We start from the raw sequence: 16,184 nt of genomic DNA on the forward strand, positions 1-16,184 counted from the left end.
ATATTGTAGAGAGCATGATTGAGAGATGGAGCGAAGGAGGGAGTAGTAATGGGAAATCTATTGTTGTAAGATAGGGATGCAGCAGGGAAAAGAGGAGGAGGGTCAGGGTGTGTTGAGATATAAAAGCGGCAGGGTCACTCTCATTTCTGATGTCAGCCTCTCCATCTCTGAGCCCTCTCCATGCTTTGGCTGTAAGTTTTATATGTGATATATAGTCAAGGAAGAGCAGACGGGGTCTGCGTGTATGTGTGTGTATGCGTTACACGTGTGAATTCAAATACATACAAATATGCACCTTGGTGCTCCCATTCACTGCAGAAAAAACAATGCTCTATAACAGTTTTTATTAGCAATAATCCTCTACCTTTACGCTTCTGCAGTCAGATTAAAAGGAACAGTCAGCATTTTGCTGAGAGATTCATGACAATATTTCTAACATTTCCTGTCTCTACTGTAAATGTGTATCTTATTTGTACGTGCAGTATTTCACAAAAATTACATTTCATAAGCAAAGTTACCCATTTGCTAACAGTAGCTTCATTTTAATTACAATCCAAGCAAGTGAGTGCATTTTCACAAAATATCTGACATTTCCTGTCATTGCTTTTAAAACCTTTTCTAGCTTCTATATTTTGTATTTTTGAAAACACTTCAAATCCCCAATGAACATCCAATTTGTTGAAAGCTCATCCCAAAAACCTCACATGCTTCGAAAGAACAATAAGGTGCTGTCATTGTCCTTGGGTTTGGTCCTTGTTTGCCCTACTGTTGCAACCTTGTTTTGGCTCATTTGTGCGTCCGTGGTCGACTACAAACTGAAGGAGCTCGCATGCCCAAGGCTGGGGTAGACTCACGCTGTTGTTCTTGAAATGCTCAGAGAGAAAAACTCCTGTAACAAACTCTTTGAATTCTGTTGCCTATTCTTCAAAATCACTGTGTTTGATCGGATCGGATATTTGTATTCAGAGTACAGCTGGACAGTTTGTGTGCTCTCCGATGGGTACGGGAAAAAAGAAGTCAGGCATAAGAAACTGCAGAGGATTTCAAAGGTGGATCCTTGTCGAAAAAACGGCTAAGGATAGGAATTTAGGCATGTGAGAAGAAAAGACAGAATCGGGGATATGAGTGCAAAATGAAAAGATAAAAAAATGAAAGCCAGAAACTGTTTTAAGACCAAAAACAAGCAGTAGGATCACTTTCGGCTTACAACTTAATATTGGTGGGAGAATCCCAAATGCTGGCTCCCTTGAGCACAACACAGTCTCTCACAGGCCTGGATAGGCATCATTTGGCTTGGCTTCGTGGCATTTACTATGTCGAATCTGACAAACACACACTGCAAATAAGCCGTGAAGAAAATGAACCAATCTGCAGAAATTCCCCTCACTCTCTATCAGTGGAACAAATTCAGCGTCAGTGTGAGAGGAGATGTCATACTCTATCGCACTGGGCATCAAACGCACCCCGGAGTTGCACGCGCGTAAATAAGCGTAAGACATGACATGCTTCTTGTGGGGAACATCTTGGCTTAGTAATGCTCTCTTTCTCTCTCTCATGTCTTGCGAGAGTTCTATGTAAACCCTGTTAGATTTAAATGGCACCCTGCTGTGCAATCCAGCGGTGCACGTATACGTCTCCAATGTGGGGAGCAGGACTTGCACATAGTATAGCAGCAATGTTATGTGTGTTTGCTGTGCGTACATGTTTGAATATGTGTACGTTATGTATCCATATACTGTATGCCAGATTTCATAAGTATAACAAAAGAGCAAAACTTAAAAACAAAACCCTCAACAGTAAGAAATGCTACAAAACGTGATGATTTCTTTTGTTTCTTAGATGTTTATGGACAAATGAGTATTAATAAACACAATAGAAAGGCATGATTACTTTAAGTTAATATTAATTTAATATTATAGATTAAATTAAGTTGACTTTACCTAGAAACTTAAGCAAACTCATCTCATCTTTAAAGGATTTACGCAAACTTGTGCACAACTTAAAGATACGACACATGAACTTATAATCAAAACAACATTACATGGTAGTTCAGCAAATTAGTAGTAGTTAAAGTAATTTAACTATGTCACTATTAATAGCCTAGATTTTTCATGGTATTTACAGTCATGTGCAGTCCAAGGTGCAATGCTCAGACAAACTGCAAAAAAACCAAGAGCTATGTTCAAGTTCATGACAGTATATTGAGAAAAAAGCTGGACAAGTAGGCTGGTTTGGAAGGGTTGCCAGGAGAAAGCCTCTTCTCTAAAAAGAACATGGCAGCACTTAGATTTGCAAAGTTGGATCTGATCAAAACACAAGACCCTACATTGCAGCATAGGACCTGGACCAAATACACAGATCTGACTATGAACTCCAAGTATCAAAGTATTCGAGGACCAAATGTGAGGACATCTGTCTGACAGCTAACGCTTGATAAAAGTGGATCATGCAACAGGACAACTGTCTCAAGCACAGCAGCAAATCTACAACAGAATGGCCAAAAAAAAAAGGAACAAATCAAGGTACTACAGAGGTCCACCCAAAGTCCAGACCACAACCCGATTGAAATGCTGTGGCAGGACCTTAAGAAGGCTGAGAATAAGTAATGCCTGCAAACCTCAATCAAACAAAGGGCCAAAATTCCTCCACAACAAGCTACTGAATCATGCCATGTAGCTTCCTGCATGCTTTGACGGACGGACGGACGAATGGATGATACAGCACGGGCAGATGGACCATGGATGGACAGATGGATGGATGGAACATGGATGGGAAAATGGATGGATTGATGCATGGGATGGATGATTTGCCAATCACAGCCACACTAGTGGCTGGGCGATCGTGGCTCAAGAGTTGGGAGTTCGCCTTGTAATCGGAAGGTTGCCGGTTCGAGCCCCGGCTTGGACAGTCTCGGTCGTTGTGTCCTTGGGCAAGATACTTCACCCGTTGCCTACTGGTGGTGGTCAGAGGGCCCGGTGGTGCCAGTGTCCGGCAGCCTCGCCTCTGTCAGTGCGCCCTAGGGTGGCTGTGGCTACAATGTAGCTTGCCATCACCAGTGGGTGGATGACTGGTTGTGTAAAGTGCTTTGGGGTCCTTAGGGACTAGTAAAGCGCTATACAAATACAGGCCATTTAAATATTGCTTTAATAAGGTGTATTGAATAATTTTGAACTTTCGATAACCAGTGGTAATGCAAAAAAACTGAAAACCAAAAAAATCCCATAACGGTGGTGGGGGTTTGAGCTACAGTGAACATTTTAAAAACTTTCAGAAGTGCTCTATCCAGTATTTATTTTTTGTGATTTCTTTTTAAGTGAAAATGCCAGAATAAATGTATAAACTCTGAAGCTTCTGAAGATTAACAGTTGTGTACATTGTTATGTTTCTCCAAGCTGGATGTCCTTGTTTCTTCGGTTAACTCTGATCACAAGTGACTCCTAATCTGTGGTTCTGTATGAGCAGGCACATCACATCAGACTTTTGAAGCCTTGCGCAGGTCTCTGAGTGTCGGTGTGTCATTCATCACTACAGTCCAAGACCGAAATATCACAGCAGCTGCAGACTCTAAAGCCCTTTTCATCAGTCTGTCATTCAGATTTATCTTATTTTTACATTAACATTTCTCAAAGCCTCATTCAGACATACCCACACTGATGGAGAGAGCCACAGTGCCATAGGTGCAAAACAGCTGTTCTATCCCCCACTTCCACACATGCTTATTAGAAAGGGAGTCCTCTCACTTTTAAACTAGCAATACCAAAAATTTACAAATTTACAGTGCTGCTGCAAATAAGAAACTTTGGCAGTTGGATAAGATGTGCATGTTAATGCCAGATTAGTAATAATACAAGCCTCATTGCTGTTTATGGCATTTTGGTGGGTTGAGAGACTCACAAAGACACACAAGAGTCATCTATCACTGGAATCTCGTGTGTATCAATTAATGAGACGTTAATTGTGAAGTCCTGAAACTGATGTAAATGCCAACAGTGACCTACACGGCTCATTCAAACATGTAATTAACATATTTAGATGCAGTCAGATTAATTCGTGGTAACGTGCGCTAGTTTGAAATGGGCTTTAGTGTCTCTTCCTCCATCCACACATAGCAAACAGATCAGCAGCAAAATTTGCCTAATTCACAGCAGACTGTTCTTGTGAACCTTTATCTAACTTCTATCTATAAATCCTCATAAGTACAACTTCCAGCACGTAGGGTAACCCAACAGCTCATCAGATGTTTAGGGAAATGTACAGGGAGTGCAGAATTATTAGGCAAATGAGTATTTTGTCCACATCATCCTCTTCATGCATGTTGTCTTACTCCAAGCTGTATAGGCTCGAAAGCCTACTACCAATTAAGCATATTAGGTGATGTGCATCTCTGTAATGAGAAGGGGTGTGGTCTAATGACATCAACACCCTATATCAGGTGTGCATAATTATTAGGAAACGTCCTTTCCTTTGGCAAAATGGGTCAAAAGAAGGACTTGACAGGCTCAGAAAAGTCAAAAATAGTGAGATATCTTGCAGAGGGATGCAGCAGTCTCAAAATTGCAAAGCTTCTGAAGCGTGATCATCGAACAATCAAGCGTTTCATTCAAAATAGTCAACAGGGTCGCAAGAAGCGTGTGGAAAAACCAGGGCGCCAAATAACTGCCCATGAACTGAGAAAAGTCAAGCGTGCAGCTGCCAAGATGCCACTTGCCACCAGTTTGGCCATATTTCAGAGCTGCAACATCACTGGAGTGCCCAAAAGCACAAGGTGTGCAATACTCAGAGACACGGCCAAGGTAAGAAAGGCTGAAAGACGACCACCACTGAACAAGACACACAAGCTGAAACGTCAAGACTGGGCCAAGAAATATCTCAAGACTGATTTTTCTAAGGTTTTATGGACTGATGAAATGAGAGTGAGTCTTGATGGGCCAGATGGATGGGCCCGTGGCTGGATTGGTAAAGGGCAGAGAGCTCCAGTCCGACTCAGACGCCAGCAAGGTGGAGGTGGAGTACTGGTTTGGGCTGGTATCATCAAAGATGAGCTTGTGGGGCCTTTTCGGGTTGAGGATGGAGTCAAGCTCAACTCCCAGTCCTACTGCCAGTTTCTGGAAGACACCTTCTTCAAGCAGTGGTACAGGAAGAAGTCTGCATCCTTCAAGAAAAACACGATTTTCATGCAGGACAATGCTCCATCACACGCGTCCAAGTACTCCACAGCGTGGCTGGCAAGAAAGGGTATAAAAGAAGAAAAACTAATGACATGGCCTCCTTGTTCACCTGATCTGAACCCCATTGAGAACCTGTGGTCCATCATCAAATGTGAGATTTACAAGGAGGGAAAACAGTACACCTCTCTGAACAGTGTCTGGGAGGCTGTGGTTGCTGCTGCACGCAATGTTGATGGTGAACAGATCAAAACACTGACAGAATCCATGGATGGCAGGCTTTTGAGTGTCCTTGCAAAGAAAGGTGGCTATATTGGTTGCTGATTTGTTTTGTTTTTGAATGTCAGAAATGTATATTTGTGAATGTGGAGATGTTATATTGGTTTCACTGGTAAAAATAAATAATTGAAATGGGTATATATTTGTTTTTTGTTAAGTTGCCTAATAATTATGCACAGTAATAGTCACCTGCACACACAGATATCCCCCTAAAATAGCTAAAACTAAAAACAAACTAAAAACTACTTCCAAAAACATTCAGCTTTGATATTAATGAGTTTTGTGGGTTCATTGAGAACATGATTGTTGTTCAATAATAAAATTATTCCTCAAAAATACAACTTGCCTAATAATTCTGCACTCCCTGTAGGATACTGTGCTTTTGTGCTGGTTAAGAGATGCAATTAGTAAACAGTGTGTTGTTTCTTCCATGAGACAGCCCATATACCTGAAATATGTTTCTCTCTGAATCTGCTTCTCTTTTTTTTTTCTTTTGATGATACTATTTTGAGGTTCAACTCTGTTGTCAAGCAAAAGAAGAAGAAAAAAAAACCTTCAAAAGATAAAGCTCTGAAGCAACAAAGTGCTCTAATTGCTGTATTGGCTATGACAGCCTCGTTCTTTTCTTTCATCACCAACACACTCCATCAACCTTTTGTCTGTCCTCCTGCAGTGCACTCATCTCTCCTCTTCAACATTTTGTCCTGTGACAGTAGCGAAAAATGGCCGACCTTACCTGGATTCACCCCTCCCTCCCCCCCCATTATTTCTCTTTTTGTCCATCGCAAACAGACACATCTAATTATTTTGCGATGTGCCCATTTTTTTCCCCTCTGCATCTTCCACTCGAACCACTCTGAACACTGGAGGTCACATATTTAAATAGTTTCTCTTCCCATCCGCGATGAGCACAAAAAGACATAAAACCAGAGTTATTTATTATGATATAAAACACGCAGTTTCGGGAAAATGAAACCTTGGAAGATGGACGATATTGAATTTTTCAAGATGGTGCTCGGTTCGAGCCATTGTCTTCCCCCCCTCCCTCGGTCTCTCTGGGGACCCGGCCCTGTTACGTGTTGCATTTAAGCACACAGGTCAATAAAGGTAATTGATAAGCTCTAGGATATATTGTGATAAATGAAGGATATCTCTGGTGCAATGAATCAAACTACCTCTCAGGCTATAAATGGACAATTGTATGCCCCTGCCTAATGGGAATAAGCATAAACTCATCTCTGTATAACAGACAGACATCTATAGAGCTGTATTATTGGGCCATCACTTACACTTTACGAGCACCTCAGATACTGAGGCAGGGCCAGTGCAGCACCTCGGAAGGCCAGTTTATAGATTATTGGCAATTCCATCGATCTGTCCGAAGAAGCCTTGGAAACACAGAATCACTTTTTCAACTGAGACGGGCAGAGCCTTACACGGCTAAAAATTAAACATAACGTAAGATGCTTGAATTTGTCTTCCTATTAAATAATACCAAGAAACTTACATTCCAGAGTTATTTAATATTGCTTTATGGCAGTTTACTTGATATTCTCCCCATCAAAGGGTAAACTTCTTGTACAGGCACTAGTGAACACATGAAAAACTGCTGCCCTCTAGTGGTCGCAAGCTGAAATGATCTTTAACCATTTTTATTTTGAACATAAAACAATGACGCACATTACTGTCACAAAACCGTCACACTCACATACACACTCGCAGTTATAACATTTTAAATTTGAACAATAAAAATAAATAAATAAAAAAATAAAAAAAAAAAAAAAAAAAAAAACAACATCCAGCAGTGCAAAAACTATTTAAAAAAAAACAAACAAATACTTTGGCATCAGGAAAGAGCTCACAGCTTATTTGCACATTCACCAGAATTATTTCAGCAAAACTATATGCTAATATATATTTAGACAGCCATTTCACCCCATTTTTAAACTCACATTTCCATCATGTGTATACTGACACATGCTTTCAGTACATTGTACGCATTTATTTTTTTCCATGGTCCTTTCTCATAAATAACTGCTGAGTGGTTTCTGGAAGCTGAACAAAAAAAGAAAAGTGGTCCAGTGCATGTACCTCTCCAACTGAGCGCTGCAGAAAGCCTTTTTGTCCAGTTTTGATGAGATTATTTTCTCTTGTGTCTCACAAGGTTCAAAATAAATTCTCCAATATGGAATAAAAAAAATCTTCTGTTCTCAATTTTAAAAATTCATGAAAGGAAAAAAAAAAAAAAAGGGAAGTCCTTGTTTCAATCTGTGGCCAAGATCAGAGCTTTGTTACAAGCCCGTCTGGCCTGTTCTACATTGTAGTCCATTGTAGAGCTTTTGCGTCACTCTTGGTGGTTTACAAGAGCTGAGCAGTCATTAGTCTCAGTCTAAGACTAGCCCAGCTGCCTCAACTCAAGCAGCTGATGACAAAGTTTCACTCATTAGATTTTTTTTGTGTGTTTAGGCTTTCAAGATCAGCAGGTACGACTTCAATTCCTTGCAAAAGCTTATCATCCATAAAGCCCGTGTCCCGTCATTGTCCTTCAGGTTCGTCACCGCTCCCGAGTTTTCCTGTTGATCTTTGCCACACTGTTCCTCAGTCTCTTCGTAAAGAGTGTGTGTGATTTACCACAATAAGTGTGTGTCGTTTTTAACAGTTCCTCTTCTAAAGGCTCCAACAAAGACGTCACTGGGTCTGTGCCGAAAGTGTACTGGAACGACAAAACAGGCCTTTCGTTAAGTCTGGCTTTGTGTTTTCAGCTTAACTTTGAGTTAAATTCCAAAGCTTTAATCTGTTTCAGCTTGGACCACGACAAAGAAAAGACGCGTGATATTTCAATCTGCAGTCTGTTCTGTATTCTATGACCTCTCTGCCTGTCCAATCCAATATATGGAAGGCATAAAGTGAGGAGCGCAAACCTCCCTGCATATACAGAAAGCCAGAGGAGGAACGCATGTTTCATTTAATTTCTCCCTCTTGAACAAAAGCCTAAAGAACATAAAAAACACTAAAAACTAAAGAACATTCTCTTTGTGTGAATCAAAGCTCAATATCAAATTTGGCATTTCACATGTAATGGAGATCTTTTTTGTGTCCAACAAGCAGGCAAAATAACTCACACTATCCCATTTCTGTTTCTTAAGTATGCTAGTGTCCTTATGGCTCTGCAGTTGGCTCAGAAACGTGAAAAGAGGAGCAGCAGAACTGATCAGATTTCCCAAGTAAGCGAGCAAAGTGGTGTGCTGAGCTGAATTTGTGCTCAGAAGATGCGTTTCCTTAGATACATTAAAAACTAAATCAGCTTCAATCATGAGGGACTCCAAATCTGATTGGTCAGCCAGGCTTGCACATAAACCGCTGGGTGTTGATGAGGGTCAGTTTTATGCTATAGGCTTACAATCCAGTAACAGCCAGGGATTAGAGGAAGAATTTCATGTCTTCCCAATAATGAAGGGCCCTTTACAATACTCTGAGGAAATCAATGGGGAATTACCATTTTTTATGCCAGCTCATTTACTTGCAGTTGGGTCTGATATTCGGTCACAAAGAGCAAGAGGTTTTTATGAGCGCATACTTATACACACCCGCTGCTCATAAAGTTGCATTTACAGTTGGGTGTATTGATTTTGTGCGGCTGATGGGGCACTGCTGGTGCGCACACTCCAACTCTAAAAGTACCACCAGCTGTAAAAATTTAACTGCTGCTTCCTGGGCGCAGCTTTTTTTTGCAGCGGCGGGAGGGAGGAGATGCTTTACGACAGACAGGCCGATGTGCTGTGTTGGAGGCAGGGGCGGGGAGGGGCCGTACCCTTGCTTCTTTGTGTGTGGATGTAGAGCATGGACATTGACTTACACACAGCGTCTCCAGTTTATAGGGAATATTAACTGCTAGAATAAAGATCCTGGTTAAAATATTAACCAAAAAAAGGGGGGGAAGAAGTAAATCATTAGTTTTAGCATTAGCACAAATGATGCATTCAGGAGCCTTTGTCCTGCTGTGTAGCTGCTTATATATACACGAGTTGCATAACCCAGTGGTTCCTGGGCACAAAATGTGAGAGGTGAAAAGTGGTCTATTGTAGTAGTCCTGCAGTCATCTCACAATGTGACTGCTGTTATTATTATCTACTCATATTTAGAGGGTATGACGTACGCTCTCATTCTTGCTGCTCTTTCTGAGCCACAGTTTGTCTTGTAAATAACATTCTGAAATTTCAAAGTAAAGGCACCGTCAGAACCTACCTTTTCTCACTGTTTCCCTAGCGATCATCACTGTGCCTCAGCCCCAAGTCACCTGACTGCACACCTGCTCTGTATTAGTATTCATTCATCACGTGCTGTTCAACCAGAAAAGCTTCTCCAACAGCTCAGGGGAGTGTGGCACTTCCACTGTGGAGGTTTTGATAAGAAATTTGATAAAAGCTGCCTTGACTGGGGTCGTCTGTCCCTGACATCACCGTCCATCAGCACAACCCTGCAGGGATAACGCTGCGCTTCTGCTTTCACAACAGTGACTGTGACAATAAATACTTGCATACATTTCTTGGTAAATGCACATGGTACTGTCCTGCTACTATGAAGTGTAGCTGTACAACAAGCTCAAAGCATGAAATGTTTTTTCAGGAACTATTAAACACACACAAGACTAATCCATACTCTTGCATCCTTCTGGCAAACCAGACTTAAATCTATAAAAGTATTGTGCAAAATGAGTGGGTGTCTCCACCTGCACATACAGTGCTGGTTAATGTGTCTACTGCCATAATTGATCCTGTCCTGGAAAGCCACAGTCTTAACTGCAGGCCAAGGATAAGGTATAGATAAGGCATTACGCTGATCTATGTTCAATAAGAAAGCAATGAGGCTCCCAGTGTTGATGGCTTCATTAAGTAAATGCCACTCATGTCGTCAATATCATTACACTGCTGGTAAGCAACCCATAAACACCCTCGTGGGGGAAATTAGCTTTCCTCCAACCTTCTGCCAGTGGTGGAGATTTGTGTCTTCCAATGCAGACAATCTGAAGTCACCAGCACTTTTAGTCTTTAGGGTCAGCACCAATCTGAAATCTCATCAAGGAGGGGAACGAATCAGGGCACGAGGTGTGTCTCTGGGTTCAGAGGGGCTATAAAAGGGCTTTCCATCAGACGTTGCACTAAATTGCAGCTACAATACGTTGAAAAGGTTCAACAAGTCACTTTTTAAAGCTGGGACACTTTGAAATTGCTGCTTTTCATTCTGTCATATGAATGTAAACTTATCCATTTGTCTTCCACTAACAATATCTGTCTTTTGTATTTTTGTACACCTCTGTTGCTTGTGAAGCTCGCACACAAGAATTTCACTCGCATGTACTGTACCAGTGTACCTGCACATGTGATGTGACAATAAAAGTGATTTGATTTGATTTTGATTTAAAAAGTATGTAATCGCTGTGTGTTGTTAAAACCCCTAAAACCACACACACACACACACACACGACTCTGTCTTTTGCTGTTTCTGTTTCTAGACCCTTTCACGTCTGTCATGTGTGTTCAGGGTGAACATGCTCTCATCTGTGAAATGCACAGGTTGGCAGTGGTGGACCTGCTAATCCTGGTATTCTATGTCAAATGGCATGGCACCGACAGACCAGGCTCATGTTGTTTGGTCAGAGACATTTACACCAGTAGGCTGCTGGAGGTCATTTTGCAGCTCTGGCAGTGCTTATCCCGCTCCTCCTTGCACAAAACAGCAGATACTGGTCCTGTTGATTGATTGATTAAGGGCCTTCTACGGCCCAGTTCATCTCTCCTAGAGTAACCGCCTGTCTCCTACAACCTTCTCTATGCTCTTGAGAGAGTGCTGGAAGACACAGCAAACCCTCTGGCAAAGGTACCTATTGATGTGCCTTTCTGGAAGAACTGGAATACCTGTGCAACGTCTGTAGGGTCTAGGTATCACCTAAAGCTAGCAGCAGTGACACTGATACTAGCCAAACACAAAACAAGTGAAAAAATATTCAGAAAGGATAAGGAAGGAAAATTATCAGCAGCCTCCACCTGTGAAACCATTGCTTTTCATGGTTGTCTCATTGTTGCTCCTTTTTCATTAACACAAAGCAGTTGAAACTGATTTGTGTTAATGAAAAAGGAGCAACCGACCCCCTCTACTTAACTGACCAGATCAATATCCAGAAGTTTCACTGACATGCTGGTACACTCACATATTTATACCATACCACGATTGTTCCTTTAATTTTTCTGAGCAGCATAAATATCCCAGTAACACTCACATAATCCAAAAACACACCATGGCATGCTGACCTTTTTTATGGCTTCATAAACAGCCCTGAAAGCAGGCTGTTTGTAGTCGTGGTAAACTCCTCTGTTTCCATGGAGTATGTAGATGCCATCCTCCTCAGCTGAGGCACAGTTGCTGCCATAGATGCAGTGATCCGGGCGATAATTCCACTGGCACGGAAACTCCAGCAAGGACTCTGCAGACAGAAGCAGATGACAAAGGTGGCACAAACTTGGTATTCTGTACACTTTTACAGATACGATATGCTGTGAATTAGTGACTTAGTGTGTGTCTAAATGCGTGCAGTCATACCGGGGTTATAGTGGAAAATGATATTTAGTAGGTCCTGGTCTCCCCATGTTATGTTCAGTTTATATTTCTGGAGTAGAGGCATCAGGAGCTCTTCCCAGCGCAGCCCCACTGATGTCATGTCATTCTGTCAACACAGACAAGCACACACACACACAACACGATTATATTTACAGTTTTGGTGCAGGGAGGTTCGCACTGGCACTTTCATGGACTTGAGTGCAAATCCACTAGAGAAGGAGGACATCTTGTGGTCACTAAAGGTAATACACCGATACAATCTCACCTTAAAGAACATGCTCCTCATACGTGTCAGATTCATGAGCATGACCCCTGAGTTGATGCCCGTCCTGCCGTAGAACGGGTGACGGGCAAAGCGATTGTACCAGGCGATGCGGGGCTCCTCGTGCTCTGGAGCCATAGCAGCCAGCTGAGAAGAATTAAAGTCAGACAGGAACCTCCACAAGAGGTCCACCGGCTGCAGGAAGAGGATGTCTGAGTCCACATACACAATAGAGTCAATGTCCTCTAAGATGAGCTGGGAAAGGACAAAAGACGGAATATTTGTGATGCTCATGTAAGTGCAGAAAAGCATACTTCACAGACTTGAAGTAATCCAAAATAAAAATCACTACGAATACATTTTTCAACTTCACTCTTCAGAATTAAAATAATATTACAGCTTACAGGTAAGAAGAGTCGCTGTGAAGCGCAGGGTTTGAAGAGTTTCTTCCACTCCGCTGCATTCTCATTGGGGAACCTGATGGAGTAGACTCTGTAGCTGAACATGTAGCGAATAAAACCAGGCCATGACTCCAACTGGAACACAGATATGAATGCACTGGTTTTGCTACCTGAAGTAATGCACATTATGGCATTCGTAATCGTCAACACTCAACAGAAGTGGCTACCAATGTTAGGTTTCATTGTTACGCTTCAAAAGCAAAGTTACCCACTCACAGCTTCAATGAAGCCGGCGTGAAGCTGATCTTCTGCAAAGATGTGCAGATGGAGGCGCTTGACGCTGAAGAGCACAGCAGACTTAATCATGGTGAGCGTCTCCTCCAGCCTCTCCCCGCAGGCTACCACAGCCAAGTGCATGGGAGGTTCAGGCCTGGTACCAGCAGCCTCCTGCTGAGCCTGCTGACGCATGATGTACCTGAGGGAGAAGACATAATTGGAGGTGCGTTACGCTCAGGCAGAGCCACACTCGAGATATTTTAGGCAAGATGATCTGAGTCCTATAACAGTAATAAACTTACCATATAGGAGGCAAGCTAGTATTTATTATATTCCTTTAGTGCAAAGGGTGGAGGATTTGGTGAGTGTGACTTGATCTCTCTAGAGCACTCACACTGTAGTTGTTTTAAGCCATACCTGCACCCAATAATTCTAATCGTGAATAAATCCCCAAAGTAGTCATTTGTCACTACGGTGAAGAACTGTCCCTTTCTTTGTCTTATGTGAAAGAAACTTTTACATTCTGGACTAAAAAATGTGTTTCAAAATGTATTTTCTAACCCCCTTAATAGAAAATAAAAACCCCCCTAAAATTGTGCTTCAGGCTGGGATACTTAAACCACTACGCTGTAGAACACGATTTGGCGCCCTCTGCTGGATAAAATATGCAAAGACGCTATCTAAAACGTATCCTGAGCCTTTCCCCCCCATTATTTTCTGGGAACAAGTAGAAATTGTGATTATTCAGATAAATCTGTGACAGAAAATATCAACACGTTATTCGGACTTTTAATCCATTTAGTATGGAGTACCTACTTTTCTCTTCCTTTACTCTGCCCAAACCTGAACCATAGCAAACACAGCCATGTGTGTGGACACCATGTTGAGTTAAAGCAGCGTGATAAAAACACACATTTAGGCTACGTCAGTTATTTTTGTACTAGCACATTTTTTAATTCATTTGCCAAAGATATGGCTGTGGGACACACAATGTGTGGTTTACACAGATCCTACATCACTGACATATCGACACATATCTTTTATACATGAGACCTGCACGTTAAAGTGCAAACCTAAGCAGGTACTGTGCAGCATGTCTAAATATTTACTTGTTTAGCTTCCCTATGACCGACTAATTAGTCGCATTCCTGTACATAGCCTGAGTGATTACACATGAGTACCATCGCATGCTTTCTGAGTTTTACAGCTTGTCCCGTGAAGCACAACTACAAGCGCTGTTTCGATTTATTAAAACATTGAAAATCCACTCCTACCAGTTGTACGAGTGTGCGTTTTTATCCGTGACCCCTCGCCTGGTTCCAGACGCTCTCAGTGGGATGAGAATCTTCTTTGCTCCGTTTCTTCTGGCGGACACGTCCGAGTAAAAGAGCCTGCTGTAAACATACAAGCCCGAAAACACGGCAAACACCATGCACAGCATCAGTGCACGCATGTACCGCCGCATTATACAGTTTCAAAACGCAACTCGGAGCTGAAATCATTACACAGAAACTAGCATTTAATCACAGACCGCTAAGCTAGACGCCGCGGTAACGCACTTCCGGCGGGGATTTACAAAATTAAACTCATTCCAGCACCAATTACACCCTCTGGCGGTGGTTTGTTTTCTTTTGTTTTGTTTTTTCTTTGGGGGGGGGGGGCGGGGTGTTTTTTGTTTTTTTTATACCTTTAAAGGTTTGTGGAGAACAGTCAATCGATCTAACCTGCGTAATTTTTTTTTAAAGTACACTTAGAAAAATGTGGAAATGGGTAACTTTAGAGCCATCTTGACGAACACAAAGAACAATTCAGAGCACAGTTTCTCTTTATGTCCAACAAAAGGACATTCTTCAGCTTGGACACAGTCGCTTATTGTCAGAATCTTGCTTAACTAATAAGCAATCAATATTTTGCTAATGGATTAAAAGTCCGAATAACGTGTTGGCTAATAAGACCTCTTGGAAAACAATTTAAGTTGAAAAACTTACACTATGTTTTGAGTGTGCACCACAGCCGATTTCGACACTAAAAACTGGACAAATGTACTTGCAAGTCTACAAGTTATACTTTTCTTCTTATGCTGTTTCACTTTCTGTGCTTTGATGCTCCGAAACAGGTCGTGGCTGTCTTTACACTTTTATTTTGAAGGCGGCAGCAACAAACTTCCTTATCTTGTCTATGTTTTGTGTGTTTAGTGTTGAAGCTTGCTCAACAGAAGCAGGAGGTCGAGACCCTCATTTGGGGGAAGGGTGGGAGCGAATAGCAGAGTTCTCCCCCATCCCTCCCCCCTCCAGCCCCTGTCTGCAGCAACTTTCCACGGGTCTCACCTCTGAAAAGACTCATTCAGTGTCTTTGATTCAGTGTGGCTTTAAGTGACAAATCATCCTTAGTGATGTGGTTGCAACTGACAACCCTGAACTTCAATTGCATTTTCATTAAGGGACATAAAAGGTCACTTATCTGATGTATATACCAACGTCAGAGCTGGTGGTTGTTTAATATTTAAGTCTTGATTTGAATTTTCAAATTAAAAGTGTAGGACTACAATGCAAAATGAATGTGCTAGATAAACCTGCATCTATTGTGATGAAGACTGTAGGGTTATTGAGTGCTAAGGCAAGCCCCAACATGTCTTTGCCTGCATGCAACAAAGTGACAAATGAGAGCTGTGTACACAAGAAAGCAGCTTTTTTGTGTGTTTGAATTTTGTAATTTTCTTATTCAGACATGTAATAAACAAGTTCACACATTTTAAAACAAATGAGCATGGCAACAAAAAAAAAAAAATCAAAAAACTATATCAATAAGTGACACTAACACATTTAAAGTGTTCCATTGTTGCCACAAGGAGCAAATGTTCATCAGAGCAGCTCTCCCCAGGCTCACACGCCTAGTCCCAGCTAGAGTAGCAAACCTAAGAGGAGACACTCCCGACACACTGAAACAAATACTAACAAACTAAGAGACATAACCTTTCCCACAATATACCAAGACCTTAGTATCATCATGCCATGACAGTTCTCAGAATGCGCTCTAAAATAGTGAGTAAAAATCTCAACAATAACACTGGTATGATGGATAATACAACCACATCAAAACATTGTAGTACAATAGTTTAGAAATATCTATTTCATCTGTTTAATTATTCTACAAGTTATTGTGTGTAGTTAGGTTGATCTATAGTTG

The 16,184-nt window shown here is 41.6% G+C and overlaps 1 protein-coding gene across 1 annotated transcript; it reads right to left on the minus strand.

Moving 5' to 3' along the window:
* Positions 1 to 6,947: 6,947 nt before the first annotated feature.
* On the minus strand, positions 6,948 to 16,107 carry gxylt1b (glucoside xylosyltransferase 1b). The gene is made up of 7 exons (XM_084910370.1): positions 14,273 to 16,107; positions 12,999 to 13,197; positions 12,726 to 12,857; positions 12,325 to 12,576; positions 12,042 to 12,165; positions 11,753 to 11,925; positions 6,948 to 8,157 (listed from the first exon to the last, which is right to left on the minus strand). Exons 1-7 carry the CDS (start codon positions 14,461 to 14,463, stop codon positions 7,999 to 8,001), a joined length of 1,230 nt encoding a protein of 409 aa, XP_084766496.1. The 5' UTR covers positions 14,464 to 16,107; the 3' UTR covers positions 6,948 to 7,998.
* Positions 16,108 to 16,184: the final 77 nt, after the last annotated feature.

Source organism: Perissodus microlepis, chromosome 17 (assembly GCF_051167445.1).
Source record: "Perissodus microlepis isolate ML-2025 ecotype Zambia chromosome 17, ASM5116744v1, whole genome shotgun sequence".
In the NCBI taxonomy this organism is placed as follows: Eukaryota; Metazoa; Chordata; class Actinopteri; order Cichliformes; family Cichlidae; genus Perissodus; species Perissodus microlepis.

Bases quoted from the DNA above. Each gene is read 5' to 3' on its own strand.
- gxylt1b (XM_084910370.1), bottom strand. From the start codon at position 14,463: ATGCGGCGGTACATGCGTGCACTGATGCTGTGCATGGTGTTTGCCGTG. The intron at 12,577-12,725 runs GTAAGCTGTAAT...GTCCTTTCCCAG, and splicing joins CACAGCGACTCTTCTTACCT to CTCATCTTAGAGGACATTGA. The intron at 8,158-11,752 runs GTCAGCATGCCA...TTGTCGTTCCAG, and splicing joins TTTATGAAGCCATAAAAAAG to TACACTTTCGGCACAGACCC.